Consider the following 21,823-nt stretch of genomic DNA (forward strand, 5'->3'; position numbering starts at 1 on the left):
AAATAATGAACAGTAACAGAGAAGGTTCAGTAAGGGACCAGAGAGAGATGATATAATAAAAGGGAATGTAATGGCCATGGCAATTATTGAAATGAGCTGACAGCCACATAGATATGGCTTCACAAAGGAGGCAAATGAATTGGATGAATCTTAGCAGCTCTTCTTAGTCACCATGGACTTTTGCACAAACCCTCCTCTATTCCCCTAGTTTCTGTGTTGGTCATATGTTTTCTAATCACCTGCAGTTAATTATCTGGAGAAGTCATCCGAACCTGTCTCATGACCTGTTCATGTGCCTTTCTTCTTACTGGCTTTTCTTCCTTCACACAGCCATCTTGTATCCCTGCCTTGCTTTTTATATTTTGATGTTCTCAAAAGGCTCATTCATGTATGCCCTGCCCAATTATTTATCACAAAGCACTTGTCATTATCTGACATTTCAAAAATTTAATTTCTTTTGTTGAACTGTCTTTTGAGATTACAAGGTCCACGAGGGCAGGATCTGTACCCACAGAACTCAGAACAATGAGCACATAGTAGGTGCTCTATAAACATTCGCCAAATAATTCCATCTTTACCTGTCTGTTCCTCTTATCTTTCTCCCATAGTATAAAATTAATCTTTACGCATCAACATGAACATTAAAATCTCTAATCAGGCAGTGAGCATTATTACTATAGTGACAGGATTAATCAATCCAATAACTACCAAGGCTCAAAATCACATTAATTTGAAAAAAAGCAACAAAGAGACCAACAAAGGTTCAAAAAAAGTTAGTAATTAAGGGAAGAAATAATTTAATGTTCACTGAATAATAAAGACTATAAAAATCAGGTGGCAAAGTATTTGAAATTTAATTTAGCTAACAGGCACTTAAAGGAAGAAAAGCTATAAGAAGATCTGACTCTATAAACAGAAGCACAGTCAAATATTACATTTTCATGTTTACCTGTCCGGTGCCTGTCAAATTGCTTTGTCAGTAATGCCTGATATGTGACTGTCAGTATTCCCATACAAAATGGGGGGAAGAGTATTTATGACTTCTTCCAGTTTATAGAGGCTCTTTGATCAACAGCTTAGCTTTGAAAAAGTCCAAAGGGATACCAGGCGATAACAATGTAATATTAAAGAGTGGCCTAGATCTCACTCTCTGATTTCTTATCTCAGCATGTTGATGCTAACTCTGCAAATTCAAGTACTATTAATATGGCTGCTTATATACCACGATAGAACTGGTTCCACATCAAGCCTTTCTGTTGCATGAGTCAATGTTCACTCATACTTTGGCTAAGACAGTCTATCTATCTATCTATCTATCTATCTATCTATCTATCTATCTATCTATCTATCACCGTGGTGAAAACCACAAACACAAAATTTACTATCTTAACAATTTCAAGTCTGCAGTACAGTAGTGTTAACCATATACACTGCTGTATAACAGAACTCTAGAACTTCTTCATCCTGCAAAAGGAAAACTGTATATCCATTGAAAAGTAACTCCCCTTTACCCCCTTCCCCAGCCTCTGTCATCCACCATTCTACTTTCTGTTTCTAAGAATTTCACTATTTCAGAAAACTCATACAAGTGGAATCACGCAGTATTGAGACAGTCTGTTGAGCACTAGATTCCCTTTCCTATCACATGATGCTCTATGACAGATGGCACAGTCTTAGAGCCAAAGTCCATTTGAAATAATGATCAAAATAATTAGCCTCCTGAGATCTAGGATTGAGACTCAATGTCAAATAAATAGTCAAATATAAGGACAAACATTCTTGACTCCAAAAAGGGTGATCATGAACCTAAATCTGTTCAACGCATTTTAATCATTGTATCCCAATCTACCTAATGTAGAGAACATATGAAGTTTAATGTTATTAATATCACATATCAGTTTAAACACCTTTCAGATTTCATTTTGAATCTATAAACTATTATTATAAAACATATTTCAAGTCAATAATCAGGTATTAATGTCTAGACTGCATTTTTCAATAGATTTTCCGGTTTGAAAAAATATTTGTGGAACATGCAAGTATACGATTATCAATTTGATTTGAAACAATTAACATTAAGACAATAGTAAATACATGTCTATAATGTTGGTTTGGCTTTCAAGTACCATGATACTTGTAGTATGTCACCAAACAATTATTTACTGTTATTAAATTTACCCTGATTTGAAGATCTGGAGTACGTACGCATGACTCTCACTGGAGTGTACACAGGCTGATCCCTTTTCTCACACTGGTAGCAACTGGTCTATAATAATTTGTGTAAGTGTACAAATAAATAAAAAGGTGATGATAAATAACTGGTAAAACATACAGCGAAGTAAAATATTTAAAACCTAGTAAGAATAAGTCATGCTGCAGACTGGTCAGCTACCATGACAGCATTTTCAACACAAAATTCATATACAGTTGACCTCTGAACATAGATCTGAACTGCGTGGGTCCACTTCTATGTGAATTTTTTCAATAAACGTATTGGAAAAAATTTTTGAAGTTTGCGACAATTTGAAAAAACTCACAGAAGAACCACATAGCCTAGAAATATCAAAAAAAAAAATTAAGGAAAAGGTATGTCATGAATGCATAAAATATATGTAGATACTAGTCTGTTTTATCAATATTTACTTCCATGAAATATACACAAATCTATCACAAAACATTAAAATTTATCAAAATTTACACACACATAAACATGCTGTACATAGTGCCATTCACACTGAAGGGAAATGTAAACAAGCACAAAGGTTCAGTTTTAAATCGTAACTGCATAAATGAACTGTGCATGCTGTACCACTGTAATAACCTCGCAGCCACTTCCTGCAATGAGCCCGTGCTGCAAGTATGGGTATCCGCTTAAAACACCATATGATGCTCATCATCTCTGTATGAACAGTTTATCTCTCCAGTAAACTGTGTAACTCAGTAAAAAAGTGATCTCTTGTGGTTCTCGTGTTTTTTCATCATGTTTAGTGCAATACCGTAAACCTTGAATAACACCATGGGACCCATACGAAGTGCCACTAATGATGCCGGAAGTGGTCCCAAGAAGCAGAGAAAAGTCAAGACACTACTAGAAAAAGCTGAATTGCTTGATATGTACCATAGACTGAGGCCTGCGGCTGCAGCTTCCCACCACTTCAGGATAAACGAACCCAGCACAAGGACCACTGTAAAAACGGAAAAGGAAACTGGTGAAGCTGTTGCTACAGCTACTCCAGCAGATGCAAAAACTTCATGCTTTTTGTGAAATACCTTTTCATCTCATATTGAAGATGCAGCTTTTATGTGGGTGCAGGATGGTTATAAGAAAGGCATAACAATAGACTCTAACATGATTTTTTTTTTTTAAAGTGAAGTCATTGTATGACAAGTTAAAGCAAAAGGAAGGTGCAAGGTCTAAAGCTGGAGAATTTAATGACAGCAAAGGATGGTTTGATAACTTTAGAAAGAGGTTTGACTTGAAAAATGTCAAGATAACAGGAGAAGCAGCTTCTGCCAACCAAAAGGGAGCAGATGAGCTCCCAGATGCCATTAAGGAAATCACTGAGGAGAAAGGGTATCTGCCTGAACAGGTTTCTAATGCAGATGAAAATGTCCTATTCTAGAAAAAATGCCACAGAGGACATTTACTAGTAAGGAAGAGAAGTGAGCACCAGGATTTAAGGCAGGAACGGACAGGCTAATGCTATTGTTCTGTGCAAGTTGCATTTGGGTCTGTGATCAGGACGGCACTTATCTACAAAGCTGCTAACTCCTGAGCCTTGAAGGGAAAAGAAAAACACCAGCTGCCAGTCTTTTGGTCGCACAACAAGAAGACTGGAACGAGAACCCTTTTCCGGACTAGTTCAATTGATGCTTTGTCCCTGATGTTAGGAAGTACTGTGCCAGTAAGGGGCTGACTTTTAAAGTTCTTTTGATGTTGGACAACGCTCCGGCCACCCAAAACCCCACAAATTCAACAGTGAAGGCACTGAAGTAGTTTACTTGCCCCCAAACACAGTTGTATGTCTCTCATTCAGTCTCTAGATCAGGGAGTCATAAGGACCTTTAAGGCTCATTACAAATGGTATTCTATGAAAGGATTGTCAGCACTATGGAAGAGAGCCCTGATAGAACTCTATGAGAGTCTAGAATGATTACACCATTAAAAATGCCATTGTTGTTACAGAAAAAGCCATAAAAGCCATCAAGCCTGAAACAATAAATTCCTGCTGGAGAAAACTGTTCGGATCTTGTGCATGATTTCACAGGATTTATGATAGAGCCAATCAAGGAAATCATGAAAGAGATTGTCGATACGGGGAAAAAAAAAAGGTGGGGGGGGGAGGGTTTTAAGACAAAGATCTTGGAAAAATTCAAGAGGTAACAGACACCACACCAGAGGAATTAACAGAAGGCACCTTGATGAAGATGAGTGCTTCTGAACCAGTGCCAGATGATGAAGAAGAAGACAGAGAAGAAACAGTGCCAGAAAAAAAATGCATTAGACAATCTGGCAGAAGGGTTCAAATTATTCAAGACTGCTTTTAACTTATTTTATGACATGGACCATTCTGTGATACAGGCACTGAAACTAACACAAACAGTGGAAGAAGGATTAGTACAGGATAGAAACATTTTTGGAGAAATGGAAAAGTAAAAATGTCAGAAATTAGGATGTATTTCCACAAAGTCACACTGAGTGTGCCTACCTCCCCTCCCACCTCCTCCATCTCTTCTGCCTCTGCCACCCGAGACAGCAAGACCAACCCCTCCTCTCCCTCCTCCTGCTCAGCCTACTCAACATGAAGACAAGGATGAAGACCTTTATGATGAGCCACTTCCACTTAATGAATAGTAAATAATCACGAGTTAATAAACAAAATAATCTGTTGTGTATGCATGTGCGTTCATGTGAAAATCATGTAAATGTACAGTAAGAACTATGTGAGACTTTTTTGTGTCACCATCATAATCACACAAGTTTTCATGATATAGAACATCATGTGCAAGACTTGTATTGAAGTGGATAGCCTTTCCTTACATAGGCATAAGGTGAGTGATATTTAACATAAAATTAATAATGTGTTAGTTTCCTCACTGTCTTATAACTTTGCTTTCAAAGAATTACATTACCATACAGCATGCCTCTCTCTCCATCATCACAGGTGTTTTTTAAAATGTAACAATGTTTCCAATACTAGATTATGAATATGACTGTAATACGGTGTGCCATAAAAATTTTATTTGACAATGATTCATTCATTGGCGTACAGGCTAGGCCATCATGAAGCGATCATTACTGATTACACTAGGCTACCATAAACAATCATATTGTTGCTTCTTCATTACCAATGGATGAGTTGTTATACCTGTAAATAAAGATGAATTTCTTTTTCACACTATCTTTTAATTTTAATGCCCAGTTCTAGTGTTACATGTATAACACCTACAGTGTTTTGTATCATATAAGACAATGCTGATATACGTACTGAGAGACAGCCAATTCATCTTGTAAACAGATGACGGTAAACTTACAGTACTGATAAACACAGTACAGTACTGTAAATTGTATTTTCCCTTCTTATGATTTTGATAATAATGTTTTCTTTTTTCTGGCTTACTTTGTTCTAAGAATATGGTATATAATAAATATAACATACAAAATATGTGCTATTCAACTCTTTATGTTATCAGTAAGGGTCAACAGTGAGCTATTATTAGCAGTTAAGTTTTGGGGGAGTTCAAAGTTATATGCAAATTTTCAACTGTGTGGGGGTTTAGCACAGTTTGCAACCAACCAAACTTGGGACCAGGATGTACAGAGTAGGCTGTGGCCAAGCTGGAGTGGGCCTGCCCTGGTTTAAACTCTGCTCCAGCCTAATAAGGAAAAATCAGCTGGTTTTGGGTCTCTGCCTTTGCTGTTAAGTCCTGATGTGACTTTCTTCCCCCAAGGTTCCTAATTAAAGAACAGAATTAAAAAAAAAAAATCCAATCCCCACATTGTTCAAGGGTCAACTGTATCCAGATATCAGAGAAATCAAGTATTTAGAAAACAAGAAAATAAATATGCAAATTTCTGTTAAAAAAAAGTAGAACCTTAACTAGAGAAATTTGTCCAAAGAACTTAACTAACTTCCAAATACTCAAATACCACTATGGCATACAATTTGCTTAACTTCTCCTCCTGTGGCAGGCAGCTTCTAAGATGGCCCCAATGCTCACAGCCTGTCCCCTGGTACTCGCGCGCTTGTATATGAACATCTCCCCCTGCATGTAGGCAGGACCTGTGACTTGCTTCAAATACAGCAAAGGTTTTATATAACCCCCAATTAGGCTATATAAAACTGCAACTTCTATCTTGCTAGCAGACTCTAGTACCTTCTTGACTTACCTGTTTTGATGAAACAAACAGCCACACTGGAGAGGCCTACATGACAAGGAACTGAGGTTGGCCTCCAGCCAAGAGCCAGGTAGGAACTGAGGCCTGCAGTCCAAAAGCCCACAAGGAACTGATTCTTTCCGACTACACATGAGAGTGGAAGTGGATCCTCCCTCAGGCTGTCAACACCTTTGTTGTAGCCTGCAGGAGACCCCAAAGCACAGGAACCAGCCAAGACTTGCCTGGATTTCTGACCCACAGAAATTGTGTGATAAGCGTGTTTTAAGCGGCTATCTTTTGTAGTAATTTGTAACAGAAAATAGATAACTAATAAACCATCTTTAAAGTAGGGGTATCTTATAGTCTTGTTACATTAATTAAATGACTTTACATTAAATATGTAAAACTAAATTGCCTAAAATACAGGTTAGTTCTGCTCACTTTCTAGTTAAGTAACTTGTGGCATTCCAACCAACAACTAGGAGAACATAGTTTGCTTAGAATATAAAACAAATTTTGGTTGCAAATAACTTCAGAGTAATTTAAACCCTGTACTTTTCCCTGTATTCTTTAAATTAATAGACTTTTTAAGAGCAGTTTTAGAGTTAAACATTGAACAGATAGTTCCCATATATTCCCTCTCTCCCGACACGGTTTCCTTGACGTTTAACATCTGCCATGAGTGTAGTGCATTTCTTACAACTGATTAGCCAACACTGACACGTTATTATCACCTAGAGTCCATACAATCCTTAGCTTGTATTAGGGTTCACTCTTTGCGTCTTTGTGTCATACAGTTCTATGGATTTTGACAAATGTCCTAGCTATGCATCCTTCATCCTGTCCTTGACTGCAGGCGACTATGGGTCATTTTACTGTCTGCAGAGTTTTGCCACCACACTTTGGGTTGTGATCTCCTACAGAAATACAGTTTACTCTTTCCAGACCAGATAGTATATAACGAGTCCGAGCCAATAAAAGTGACGAAGTATTCATGCTTCTCATGTTCCCTATGAAAGTTATTCTCATGGTTTTTATTAGAGTTATCCTCATTTATATTTCAGCTAATTCTTCTGCATGTTGATAAACCTTCCTTGGTTGGTCTTTCTCTTTCTCTCGGACACATTCTTTATATTATCTATTTTCTTACAATAAATAAATTGTCACATTTTAAGTTTACTTTCTGGGTAAAGGACATTACAATAGCAGAGAAGCCAGAATTCTACGTACCAGGCTTAAGAATGTATTTGATTGGTGGCAGACACAGAAGAACTGCCTTTCTAATTGCTTGCTCAGCCCAATCCTCACAGTTCACAGGGACACAGAAATTCAATAGGCACAGTCATCTTAGGATTCAAAATTCATATGGCGCAGTATGCGATATGCAGACAACAGAAACTTGCCTGCACCCAGGACCTTCATTATCATCATGATTCACACCACTGGGCAACACTGTAAATAAACCCATGTCAAAATGAATCCCAGAAACACTTTTAATATTAATTCCCCTTAAACTAGAATCTCTGCAACATAATTGTTAAAATACCAGATTTATTAGGTTCACCCATCTGTCAAGGGTAGCATTTCCTATTCTTTTTCCTTGGCTGTTAAAAGTACATATGTTATTGACTAGGACTGTTTACTGACTTAAGAATACAGCTGTTAAAGTGATGTGGCAATCGATCCTACAAGCACACTGAGTTTATCAGCAAGAAACCCAGACATTTTGAAATGGTCTTAATATTACAGCTCCAAAAAGCAAAGCTTCAGGCACTATTCTAGGATCTCTTGAGGTTTATAGTTACTTGAATACCAGAACATTTACTGGTCTTTTTTTTTTTTTCTTATTAAGGATTTCATGTACCATAAAAGTAATACTCTATTCTTAATTAAAGGCAGTACTTCTGAATGAAACTGAGTTCTTTGTAGTGAGGTGGATGGACCTAGAGTCTGTCATGCAGAGTGAAGTAAGTCAGAAAGAGAAAAACAAATACTGTATGCTAACACATAAATATGGAATCTAAAAAAAATGGTACTGATGAACCTAGTGACAGGGCAGGAATAAAGACTCAGAAGCAGAAAACGGACTTGAGGACACAGAGCGGGAAGGGGAAACTGGGACGTAGTGAGAGAGTTGCACTGACATATATACACTACCAAATGTAAAATAGATAGCTAGTGGGAAGCTGCTGCATAGCACAGGGAGATCAACTCAATGCTTGGTGATGACCTAGAGGGGTGAGATAGGGAGGCTCAAGAGGGAGGGGATATGGGGATGTGTATAAATACAGCTGATTCACTTTGTTGCACAGCAGAAACTAACACAACATTGTAAAGCAATTACACTCCAATGAAGATGTGTAAAAAAATAAAATAAAGGCAGTACTTCTGGTTACTACTAATTACATGAGACTAAATGAAATATTGTGATCAATGTTCAAGTTCAGGTGTTCCCTGTAATATTGATAAAAAACACTGCACCTAAAGAAGAACAAAAACTGGTACTGAGAAAAATCAATATATGAAGTTAGGCTTCAAAAAAGGTGTCTTCAATGTTGGAATAATGTTGAAGTTAATTTTTGTGCATGGTGTGAAGGGTCTAAATTTATCTCTTCTGCACGTGACCAATTGTCCTATCAATGTTTGTTGAAAAGATGATGTTTTCCCCACTGAATTGTGTTAGCACCTTTGTTGAAAATCAATTGACCATAACTGCTGGAGTTTACTTCTGAATTCAGAATTCTGTTCCCTAAATGTCCATCATTATAGCAGTACTATACGCTTGGATACTGTATGTATTAGTTCTCTATTTCTGTATAACAAATTACCACAAACATAGCAATTTACAAAAACACAAATTTATTACCTCACAGTTCTGTAGGTCAGAAGTTCAGGCAGGCCTGGCTAGGTTTTCTGCTTACTTTCTCACAACTGAAATCAAGGTATCAGCTAGGCCAGGCTCTAACTGGAAATATCTGAGGAAGAATCTGCTTCCAAGCTCAGGTTGTTGACAAAACATAGTTCCTTGTGGTGGCAAGGCTTAAATCACTATTTTCTTGCTATTGGTCAGAGACAGCTCTCAGCTCCTAACCCTTTTTATCTTCAAAGCCAGCAGTGGTAAGTTGAATACCATTCTTATGCTTCAAGTCTCTCTGATTTTCTCTTTTGCTCCCAGCTGGGGAAAACTCTCTGTTTATATCATATAATTAGGTTAGGCCCACCTAGATAATCTCCTTTTTACTATATGACATAATATATCATGGGCATAAAACTATTTTGCCAGGGGTCGAAAGTCATGCAAGTCAGATTAAAATTCTATCTACTATACTGTACCTGTAGGTAAACATTAAAATTAGAAAGAGTGATCTTATACTTTACTGTTCTTTCTCAAATTGTTTTTGGCTATTAGTATTCCTTTGCATTTCCATATAAAATTTAGAATCATCTTTTATCAATTTCTGTAAAAATATGAAATTAACAAAATCTGCTGAAAATCTGATGGAGACTGCAACAAACCTATAGACTAATTTGGGAAAAATTGCCATTTTAATAATATTGAGTCTTGCAATCCATGAACATGGAATAATAACTCAGTTCTTTAATTTCTCTCAGCAATGATTTATTATTTTCAGTGTTTTTATTGCACTGCTTTTATTAAATATATCCATTTTTGAATTGTTTGTTGGTAGTAAATAAATAACATTGACTTGCCTGCTGATCTTGTACCCTGCAAACTTGCTGAATTCATTTATTAGTCCTCTCAGGTTTTGTGTGTGTATTTCTTAAGATTTTCTACATGCTGTCAATGTTTAAATAAAGAGACTTTTCTCCAACATAGAGAAAATTTTCTTCAACAGAGCTCACTTCTGTCCTCTTCCCTTTGTGCAAGTACACAGACACACGCGCACACACACACACACAATGTCTTTATATCTTATAAGCTCAACAATACAGTTTTATAATTATTGCTTTATTCAGGTGTCTTTTAAGTTGTCTATTTAAGAAAAAGAGAGAGATATACTTACTTTTACCAGCGCTCCATTTCTATATGTGAATTTGAGTTACTGTCATGTTATTTTCTTTCATCTGAACAGACTTCTATTAGTATTTATCATTAGCAATGTCTTTAAGTCACTTTCATGTTTGAAGGATAGTTTGGGGTTTTTTTTTGCCAGTTTTTTTTTTCTTCAGCTCTCTGAATATGCCATCTCACTGCCTCCTTCCTCCACTGCTTCTGATGAGAAGCCAGCTGTTAATCATATCTTTATTCTTTGTACAAATCTTTTATTCCGTGAGGAGCTTAGTAGTACATTTGTCAGACATATAACAGATATCCAAAGAGCATGACATTTTTGATTTGGTTTCTTTGTCATTTAGAACTGTGGTGACACTTCTGGAATGCCAAGAAAATCTGGGCTTCTTATAACAAACTCAAAGGTAGCTTAGTATAGATAAAATTAAGGTAAATATTACACATTAAATACCCATTAAAATGCATAAGCAAATTAGATAGAAATAAAATGGTAAGGAGCTCTATTACCACATGCCTATATGTGGTAGTTAAAAACATTTTAACCAAAAGAATACATGAAAATAATCAAAGAATAGGAAATAGTTCCAAGACACTGTGGCCCTAAGTACTACGAAAACTCTTTTTAATAAACTATCGAGACAACAGTAATAGAAACCACCCAGAAACAATTAAACATGCACTAAGCAATGGTTGATCTTTATTATACTTCAGATTCATCCAGTCCATGACCCAGACCTAAATAAAGAAACACGGAACAAAGCAATCAATGGAAAAATGGAAAAGTTTCTATAAAAGGCCTTTTACCAGATCAGAACAGCACAGATTCATTAATATCCACTGCCCATGACTGAAAAGTAATGATGATTTTATCCATTTTATAGAAAAGGGAGAAATTTCAAGACGATTCCAAATCTACCTTTTTACATCTACTTGGCAAAAAAATGAAGAGTTAAGAAAAATAGTAAGGCAATCTTGTACGACAGCATTTTCAAATTACAGTGGAAAAGCGACTCAACGTGGTGCCTAGGCTTTCTCCTAATATAAAGAATACTATGGAAATACTGTACCTCTCCTGAAATGAGACAGCCTATCAAATAAAATTAAAATAGAAGTTATAAGCACCATAGTTTAAAGTGACATTGTTTAAGTTCAGATTCACACACACAAAAATACACTCAACTGTGATAAGAGCTATATTCTAAAATGTACACTGGTCAAAACTATGGTTACTAGATCCTCCCATGTCCAAGACCAAGATTATACTGTGGGTAAGTATTGTTTCTTAAGATAAGAAAATGGAGTAACAGACACACATCAGTGAAGTATCTCAAGAGAAATAGAACAAATGAAAAATCTTTCTAGATTCCACAATGAAGAACTTGTAATGCTGTGGAGATGAGTGGAGAATGCATTCATCTCTGAGGCAAAGCAAGAAAGAGGATGCGGGAAAAGCAAGGAAAAAATTCACTTTGTAAATGGAGCAACTTCTTTTCAACCAATGGCAGGAGTAAAAAGAAAACCATAAGGTAGGGCATTCTTCTGAAGAACTGCAAATTTAATAAAACTCTACACAAAACCTATAATAAGCAATTTGAGCCACATGGCAACCAACACAAAGAAGAAACAGAAGTCTCTTAAAACCAAATGAATACCTCAGGAAAAATGAACTGCTGCATCTCCATCACAAAATCTGAAGATGAGTTTAAAAAAACCTTATTTTGAGAACAAATGAAATTTTATGTTTACCTGATATTATGGTTATTCTCAGGAAAAACAGAGTTTCCCATCATCTCTAGTGTATTTGTGCTGCAGTGTTCAAAAAACTGGATTTCAGATTAGGATCCAAAAGAGGCTTAGTCATAGAAACAAGGGCATGTAAAGCAAATTTTCAATATTTTTTACCTATCTCAAGTTTTTATTGTCTTTATCTTTTCAAGGAAATATGGAGTCAGACTGTTTAGGTTTATATCTTGATTTCCCAACTTGCTACCTGTATGACAAGGCAAGTCTCTTGTTCTGCCTGGGATTCCTCCTCTGTAAAACGGGGATAATAACTTCATTGTGCTACTGAGGGATTAAATGATTTAATGTGTGTTAAGAGCTTAAAACAGCACCTGGCACACAGTATTTACCATGTTAAAATTTGTTAAATAAAAATTAAAAATTTATTAAGTCAACTTATGTTGGGCTCTGAGTGTGCAAAAACCAACAGGACGCTTGTTTTTCAAAAAGCCTGGTGAGAGAGATGGACAAATAAACAATGATTACAAAAGAATGAGAATGGTGCTACGCTAGAGACGAGCAGTCTACCTGTGAGCACATGAAGAGGACATCCACCTTTACCACATTCGCATTCAGAATGCTCACAAGGACGCCCTTCCTCACAGGAAGCAGACTTGTCCACCCAATTCACTCAGTTCCCATGAGGCTAAGTGAGAAGGTGCTTACCTTTGCTTAGCTAAGAGAAGCCTGTCACAAAGAACAAATCAGATAAGATAGGAAACGAGGTGACAATCTCCACTTGGTATTCAAAAAGAAACTTATTTTCCCTCTCTAGGTTCAAATGGCAGAGCCTACAAGTGGCCTCAATTTCAATTTCATTTTCATTGTTTATAGGAGATAATCTAAAGCCTGACCACCCAGGCACGTCCCGAAAACATGGTCTTAAATTTTTCTCATGATTAAGTCAAAATGAAAATGCAAAAGTATTTCCTTTTGAGAGTATACTTTCTCCATACCTTGACCAACAATTTCTTCCTAGTATTTGTGGGTTGTTTTCAGTTTTGCTCCTCAAGCTTGAGGTTAAGAGAGGCAGTGTTAACCATGATTGGTCTCCAGGGAAACCTTCAAGAATCAATCGTTTAAACATAAAACACTAATCCTTGAGAAAGTTTTATTTTCCCCTCATTTCAGCAGTTGATAGAAAGAGTTAGGCGTCCTTACATAGATGTCTTTAGAACTCAGTAATGATTAGTTCTTGACTCTCAGTCTGTATCCTTAACTACTGGCAACTGAAAAGTCCCTCAGACTCTCCTCCAATACCCTTGCCAATGTTTTAGTGCCCTTTAACACCTATGTCATGGAGAGGGAAGGAGTGGAAATGCAAAAACAAAGGTCAGAAACCTGATCTTCACGCTATAATTTTCTCTAGCCCACCCATGAGAACAAGAGTTAAGGGGCACCTTAAAAACTGCCTGCCCGTTTTCAAAGTGGCAAAACAAATCCAGATAAACAAGATTACCTGCCACCTTCCTCTGCCTCATTTTATAGCCTAGGTTTTCAGAAAACAGAACAAAAGAAAATATTTCAAGTTAGGATACAAATAACCATTCATACTTTGGTTGTTTCTTATAAATAGTGTGACTTCCAGAAAAAAAAAAAAGGGAGGATACGTTAAAAGTCTAAGCTATGCCACATTCCAGCAAAATTATTATTCTTTCTTTTTCTTTTTACTTTTCCATATGTCCAAACTTGAAGTTTAAAACTGGAGTTTTCTTGGCCAAAACTCTTAACCTATCAGAGACTGGTGTCTCTAGGTTGAACAGAATAGTTACAGAAAACCATTCAGGACTTGTTACTATTCAAAGGCAGAGGATAACCCTTTAGTTTAGTACATTATCCATGTTTTAATACTAACATGAATGACTTTGACCCTTCTATATAGTTTTTTCTACAACAGTTTATTACAAAAGCTATCCTCATCCATTTGAAGATTTAAATTCATTTGGATGTGAAAAACACGTCCAGTGTCACTTGCTAGAGGGCAAGAAGTAAGTCTTCAGAACTTGTTTCACATCACAACTGGCAGGGTTCTGAACTTCCATTTAATTATATAATATGTACTACTTGATGATATGTATATAAATGTTAATATGCAAACACTCTCCTATGTATTTATGTGATTAATACATACAAACACAAAATCATACTAAATATTTCAGTTTTCTCCAATTAAAGCTTTTACAAGTTGCCAAGACACTTTTATTATTCTAAAACTCTAAACATAAGTTAGAAGAGGCTTATAATTAAAAAAGGGCCACCTGATCTTCATTAAGTAACAGAGCAGTAGGTTTTCTTTACCTGCTGTGCTTTCATATAACCAGGAGCTTCCCTCCTGACCCAGAGCCTGCTTCAAGTAATCTTTCCTTACTTCCAAGCCCCAGGAACAGAAGAGGAAAAGGAAACAGGAAAGTAAATGAAACCAACTCAATTACATGTTGTAACTGCACGTCTAAAGACAACGTTGTATACAGTGAGACAAAGTGAAAGGCAAATGACTCTTCTGACATCTTGCTGATCCATTAAAGACAAGAAAAGATAAAATAAAGATGCTTACCTGTTGTTCCTGAATTTTAGCAGCACCAAGTTCTGAGAGAGACACAGTGAGCTTTTCCTGCTGTTCTGATAGATATTTCTGATAGAGGCCTAGAAGTTCTTGGCACTCTTTATACTGTAGCTGAAGAGGTGAGATTGCAAATTAAGGGAAAAAAGCTAATAAATGGATTTCAACTGCATTTCAACAAACAAAACAGACAGAAATGTAACCATACTTGGTGAGAGTGCAGATGAACACAGCACATGTATCCCCCTTAAAATCATGAAACAATAATTCACAGAGAGTAACAATGTTTATCTCATTTAAAAATTTCTTTCTCAAATTGTTAAATTTGAATAAATAAAAACAAACATATGCAAAGGACTGAAGTTGGACCCCCACCTCATGCCATATATAAAGCTAACTGAAAATGGATCATTGACCTAAATGTAATTGTGGTGGGAACTCTAGGAGCTTTAGGACCCAGAGGCCATAACACAACCCAAGGGAAATGTAGCTGGGTCCAGTTGTTATCTATACGTGCCTGTTTACTCCATAATTCCTCTTGCCTGTTTCCTGCCTACCTGTATTACTATACAGCCCTTGTAACTCTAAAACAGCCCAGAGGCCATGAAAGAAAAGTATCCAATCAAATCACTGGCTACCTTCCTTGTTACCTTATTCAGGGGACAAAGAAAGCTTAATGTATAGAAATTTAACAAAAAAGTATAAAAGAAACTGCCTCACTGTGTTCCGGGCTCAGCCTTTGGATACAAATCCGCTGAGCCTGTGCAGGCACAAATAAACGCTGCCTCCTGCATATAGCCTTGGTGTCTTGCTTCACTCTGTAAAATCCCACAACATAATAGCTAAAACTATAAACTTCATAAAAGCAAATCTTTGTGACTTTATTTTATTTTTTTAATTAACTTATTTATTTATTGGCTGTGTTGGGTCTTCACGGGCTTAGTTGCTCCGTGGCATGTGGAATCTTCCCAGGGCAGGGCTCGAACCCGTGTCCCCTGCATTGGCAGGCAGATTCTTTACCACTGCGCCACCTAGGAAGTCCTTTGTGACTTTAGATTAGGCAATGGTCACCTAAAACCACAGCAACCAAAGAATAAATAAATTGGACTTCAAATTTTAAAACTTTGTGCTGCAAAGGACACTATTAAGAAACTGAAACGACAACCTCCAGAATAAGAGAAAATATTTGCAAATCATATAAATGATAAAGGTATGATATCCATATATATAAAGATGTTATATAACAATAATAAAATATTACATAATTAAAAATGGGCGAAGGACTTCAATAGACATTTCCCAAGATAAAGTATACAAATGGCCAAGCAGCACAAGGAAAGGTGCTTTACATTTTTAGCCATTAGCTATTAAGAAAGGCAAATCAAAACCACAATGAGATACCCGTTTCCATTTACTAGGATGACTATAATCAAAAAGACTGACAATAACAAACATCGGCAAGACTATGGTGAAATCAGAACCCTCCCACATAGCGGACAGGAACGTAAAGTGCTTTTGCTTTGGAAAATAATTTAGCAGTGCCTCAAAAAGTTAGACATAGAGTTATCATATGACCCAGCAATTCCACGCCAATTCTCCAAGAGAGGGCTTCCTAGGTGGCGCAGTGGTTAAGAATCCGCCTCCCAATGCAGGAGACACGGGTTCAAGCCCTGCTCCAGGAAGATCCCACATGCCACGGAGTAACTAAGCCCGTGCGCCAAGAAAAAAAAAAAAAAAAAAAAATTCTCCAAGAGAATTGAAAATATAGGTACATTAAAAGCTTGTACATGCATATTCAGAGCAGCATTATTCATAACAGTGGAAAAGTGACAACAACCCAAATGTCTATCAAGTGACAAATGGATAAACAAAATGTGGTACTTATACAGTGGAATATTATTCAGTCACAAAAAGAAATAAAGTATTACTACATTCTACTGTATGAATGAACCCTGAATATATTATATGCTAAAGAAGCCAGACACAAAAGGCTACATATTCTATGTATGTTGTTGTTGTTGTTTAAAATATCTCCTCCAACGAGCCAGGGAAAAGAATATAGTTCTAAGTATACCAGATCACAAATAAGAATTACATTCATCATTCATCCATGTTCATTTTCTGTCCTCTTCTCCAATTTTCTGAAGTACCCATTATATGAGAAAAGCTAAAGGGGAAAAAAAAGAGAAATGCCCACAATAGGCAAATCCATACAGACAGAAAGTATGTTAGTGGTTGCCAAAAGATGGAAGAGGAAAATGGGGAGCAACTGCTGATGGGTGTAAGTTTTGTGGGGGAGGTAGTAAACATGATGTGGAATTAGAAAGTTGTCTTTGCACAGCTTTGGGAATATACTCAAAACCACTGAAGTGTATACTTCAAAAGGGTGATTTTTATTGTATGTGAATTATATCTCAATAAAGCTGTTACCAAAAAATCCAGTGCAGAAGTGATGATACTGTTCTGGTCAAAGTAATTACAGCCTACTTTACATAGGAAGTTCTAACTATATCAAACTGTATTAAACATAACAGGATTATAATTAGATTTTTTTCTATACGTTTGGTTTTGCATAATGTCAATTAAGTCACTATTTCATTAATAAGTGCATCATCAGGAAATTTTTTGCTCATCTACCTCCCTACATGTTTTACAGTCTAGTATGAAGAACACAGCAGCCTAACCTGGCCTACCCTCTCCCACAGCTCCTCAAACTTGCAAAGTGCTCAGGAAGAAGATACTAAACTGCACAGATCAGGTGTCTGGGAGACAGGTAGTTCTATCCAAGGGAGAGTTCTCTGTTCCTTACTTCTCATTGTGGTAATTTCTTTCCCAGGCCCATTTTTCTCTCAGATCATTTCTGAATCTCCCCAACACCTAATTATGTATGCTGTTGGTATAAAAATTACTGTCCAATGAGATTATTCTATATACTTTTATAACAGGCCATCATGATTAAGGGTGGGAATAGTATTTCTTAAATGTCAAAAATGGTGACTGGCTTCAGTGTTCTTCTTAACATTTTCATAACCTAATCATTGCTTCTGGGCAGATTCCTATTCTAATAACTTCTGCCAATCCTGGCTGCATAAATAACCAATTGCTTCATTATTCTCATTATTAACCTTTAACAAAAAAGGAGCCAGAGATGGCTTATAGAAGAGGAGCTGGTTCATAATGAAATGATAAGTTACTAAGCTAAAGAATACATTAAATAGAAGAGCATGTTTAATACTCAGCATCTTAAAAACAACAACACGATGAACAGTGGTCTAAATAAGCTAATATGTTTTCAAAGTCAATCTATATCAGACCAGGCTGGTTTTACATTTCCATGCTTTTTCTGAGCAATCTCAAAAAGACAGGAATGATTTGTGGCAGTCCCAAGAGTCTCTGCCAGCTAAGATGTATATAAAAGAATTTTTTATTCTAGCTGTTACCATAGGCAATAATGTTTATAGTAGGTGAACATATTAGCCTGGACACAGAATATGAATTTTATTCTCGAAAAAGCCAGCACAATTATACAGCCTAAGAGTTGAATGTCAGCATTTGAAGACAAATTATAGGCAAATTCATTTAAACACATGCTATGTGGCAGAATATAAAAGCAAACAGTCTTATCTTTATCAATTTTTTATATCTGTATTGATTCACCAGATTTTGAAATGCCTTCCCCTTTCCAATAAAATCCAAAATATATGTACATGCAAAACAGTAATTTTACTTTCTTCCTAGCACAATGAGATTTCATCCCTCCATCTGGAGAGAGAGATTTATGCTAGGAAAATGTGGGTAAAATGCTTTCTTAACTGACTTGGTGGAGGGAGTATAGTGAGAAAGAAAACATATTTAACTCAAGCCTGGCCAACTGACAGAAAAGAATGCAACAGATGTAGGAAAGTGAACCTAAGGGAAGGTGTGCACCAACCATGATGTGAACCTAGCACACTGCTGGTCTGCCCAACCACCATTCAAGAACTGAGAGAAACAGCAGTCATCACAACCTCATCAAAGAAAGCAAGCTTCATAAGATGATATAAATAAATATAACTTAGTATTAGGCAACATTGGGCAGAATAAAGAGGGCAAAGTAGGAGGACGTGCACTCACTCCCTCTTGCAAGAGCACCAGAATTACAACTAACTGCTGAACAAGCATCGACAGAAAGACATTGGAACTCACTAAAAAAAAACACCCCACATCCAGAGACAAAGGAGAAGCTGCAATGAGATGATAGGAGGGGCCCAACTGTGTTAAAATCAAATCCCATAAATGCTGGATGGGTGACTCACAAGCTGGAGAAGAGTTTTACCACATAAGTAAACCCACTAAAGTGAGAGTTCTGAGCCCCACATCAGGCTTCCTAACCTGGGGGTCCAGCAATGGGAGGAAGAATCTCCAGAGAATCAGACTTTGAAAGCCAGTGGGATTTGACTGCAGGCCCTCCACAGGACTGGGGGAAATGGAGACTCCACTCTTGGAGGGCACACAAAAGAGTGTGCTCACCAGGACCCAGGGGGAAGGAGCAGTGACCCCATAAGAGACTGAACCAGACCTACCTGCTGGTGTTGGAGGGTCACCTGCAGAGGAGGGGGCAGCTGTGGCTCACCGAGGAGACAGGGGCACTGGCAGCAGGGGTTCTGAGAAGCGCTCATTGGTGTGAGCCCTCCCAGAGTCCACCATTAGCTCCACCAAAGAGCCTGTAAGCTTCAGTGCTGGGTCACCTCAGGCCAAATGACCACCAGGGTGGGAACACAGCCCAACCCACTGGCAGACTAGCAGATTAAAGTGTCACTGAGCTCCACCCACCAAATTGGATTAAAGCTTCACTGAGCTCTGCCACCCAGCCCAACCCACCATCAGTCCCTCCTATCACGAAGGACGTGTGAGCCTCCTAGATAGCTTCCTCCACAAGAGGGCAGACAGCAGAATCAAGCAGTATCAGCACTCTTTCATCTTGTGGAACTGAAAATCACAGCCACAGAAAGACAGAGAAAATGAAAAGGCAAAAGACTTTGCACTAGATGAAGGGACAGGATAAAATGTCAGAAAAACAACTAAATGAAGAGGAGACAGGCACCCTTACAGAAAAAGAATTCAGAATAATGATGGTGAAGATGATCCAGGACTGAAAAAAGACTGGATGCAAAGATCGAAAAGTTGCAAGAAAAGTTTACCAAAGACCTAGAAGAATTAAAGAACAAACAGAGATATGCAACACAATAACTGAAATGAAAAATACACTAGAAGGAACCAAGAGCAGATTAACTGAGGCAGAAGGGCAAATAAGTGACCTGGAAGACAGAATGGTGATCATCACTGATGCAGAAAAGAATAAAGAAAAAAGAATGAAAAGAACTGAAGACAACCTAAGAGACCTCTGGGACAATGTTAAACGCACCAACACTCACATTATAGGGGTCCCAGAAGGAGAAGAGAGAAAGGAGCAGAGAAAATATTGGAAGAGATTATAGCTGAAAACTTCCCTAACATGGGAAAGGAAATAGCTACCCAAGTCCAGGAAGTGCAGAGAGTCCCAGGCAGGATAAACCCAAGCAGAAACACGCCAAGACATAGAGTAGTCAAAGTCACAAAAATTAAAGACAGAAAAGTTATTAAAAGCAACAAGGGAAAAATGACAAATAACATACAAGGGAACTCCCATAAGGGTAACAGCTGATTTCTCAGCAGAAACTCTGCAAGCCAGAAGTGATGAAAGGGAAGAACCTATAACCAAGAATACTCTACCCAGCAAGGATCTCATTCAGATTCAACAGAGAAATCAAAAGCTTTACAGACAAGCAACGGCCATGAGAATTCAGCACCACCAAACCAGCCCTACAACAAATGCTAAAGAAACTTCTCTAAGCGGGAAACATAAGAGAAGAAAAGGACCTACATAACATAAACAAAACAATTAAGAAAACGGTAATAGGAACATACATATCAATAATTACCTTCAATGTAAATGGACTAAATGCACCAACCAGAAGACACAGACTGGCTGAATGGGTACAAAAACAAGACCCATATATATGATGTCTACAAGAGACCCACTTCAGATCTAGGGACACATACAGACTGAAAGTGAGGGGATGGAAAAAGATATTCCATGCAAATGGAAATCAAAAGAAAGTTGGAGTAGCGATACTCATATCAGATAAAATAGCCTTTAAAATAAAAAATGTTACAAGAGACAAGAAAGGACACTACATAAAGATTGAGGGATCAATCCAAGAAGAAGAGATAACAATTATAAATATATATGCACCCAATATAGGAGCACCTCAATACATAAGGCAAATGCTTACAACTATGAAAGAGGAAATCGACAGGAACACAATCACAGTGGGAGACTTTAACACCCCACTTACACCAATGGACAGATCATCCACACAGAAAATTAATAAGGAAACACAAGCTTTAAATGACACCATAAATCAGCTGGATTTAATAGGTATCTATAGGACATTACACCCCAAAACAGCAGATTACACGTTCTTCTCAACTGCACATGCAACATTCTCCAGGACAGATCACATTTTGGGTCATAAATCAAGCCTTGGTAAATTCAAGAAAATTGAAATCATATCAAGCATCTTTTCTGACCACAACGCTATGAAATTAGAAATCAATTACAGGAAAAAAAACTCTAAAAAACACAAACACATGGAGGCTAAACAATACGCTACTAAATAACCAACAGATCACTGAAGAAATCAAAGAGGAAATCAAAAAATACCTAGAGACAAATGACAATGAAAACACAATGATCCAAAACCTATGAGATGCAGCAAAGGCAGTTCTAAGAGGAAAGTTTATAGCAATACAATCCTACCTCAAGAAATAAGAAAAATCCCAAATAGACAATCTAACCTTACACCTAAAGAAACTAGAGAAAGAAGAGCAAACAAAACCCAAAGTTAGTAGATGGAGAGAAATCATAAAGATCAGAGTAGAAATAAATGAAATAGAAACAAAACAATAGCAAAAATCAATAAAACTAAAAGCTGGTTCTTTGAGAAGATAAATAAAATCAATAAACCTCTAGCAAGACTCATCAATA

General features: G+C 37.1%; 1 protein-coding gene across 9 annotated transcripts in view; it reads right to left on the reverse strand.

The window, feature by feature from the left end:
- Nucleotides 1–21,823, reverse strand: part of KIAA1328 (KIAA1328 ortholog) — a 403,500-nt gene that overhangs the window by 213,847 nt on the left and 167,830 nt on the right. For all 9 annotated transcript variants that reach the window (XR_009047897.1, XR_009047898.1, XM_057698044.1 and 6 more), the window contains one exon: nucleotides 14,749–14,876. Coding sequence is in view for 7 of the 9 variants with exons in the window: in XM_057698044.1 (XP_057554027.1) it covers nucleotides 14,749–14,876 (128 nt within the window). In the remaining 2 variants the exon portion in view is untranslated. The remainder of the gene's footprint in view (nucleotides 1–14,748; nucleotides 14,877–21,823) is intronic.

The sequence above is a fragment of the Hippopotamus amphibius genome, chromosome 11, assembly GCF_030028045.1.
Source record: "Hippopotamus amphibius kiboko isolate mHipAmp2 chromosome 11, mHipAmp2.hap2, whole genome shotgun sequence".
NCBI classification, from domain to species: domain Eukaryota; kingdom Metazoa; phylum Chordata; class Mammalia; order Artiodactyla; family Hippopotamidae; genus Hippopotamus; species Hippopotamus amphibius.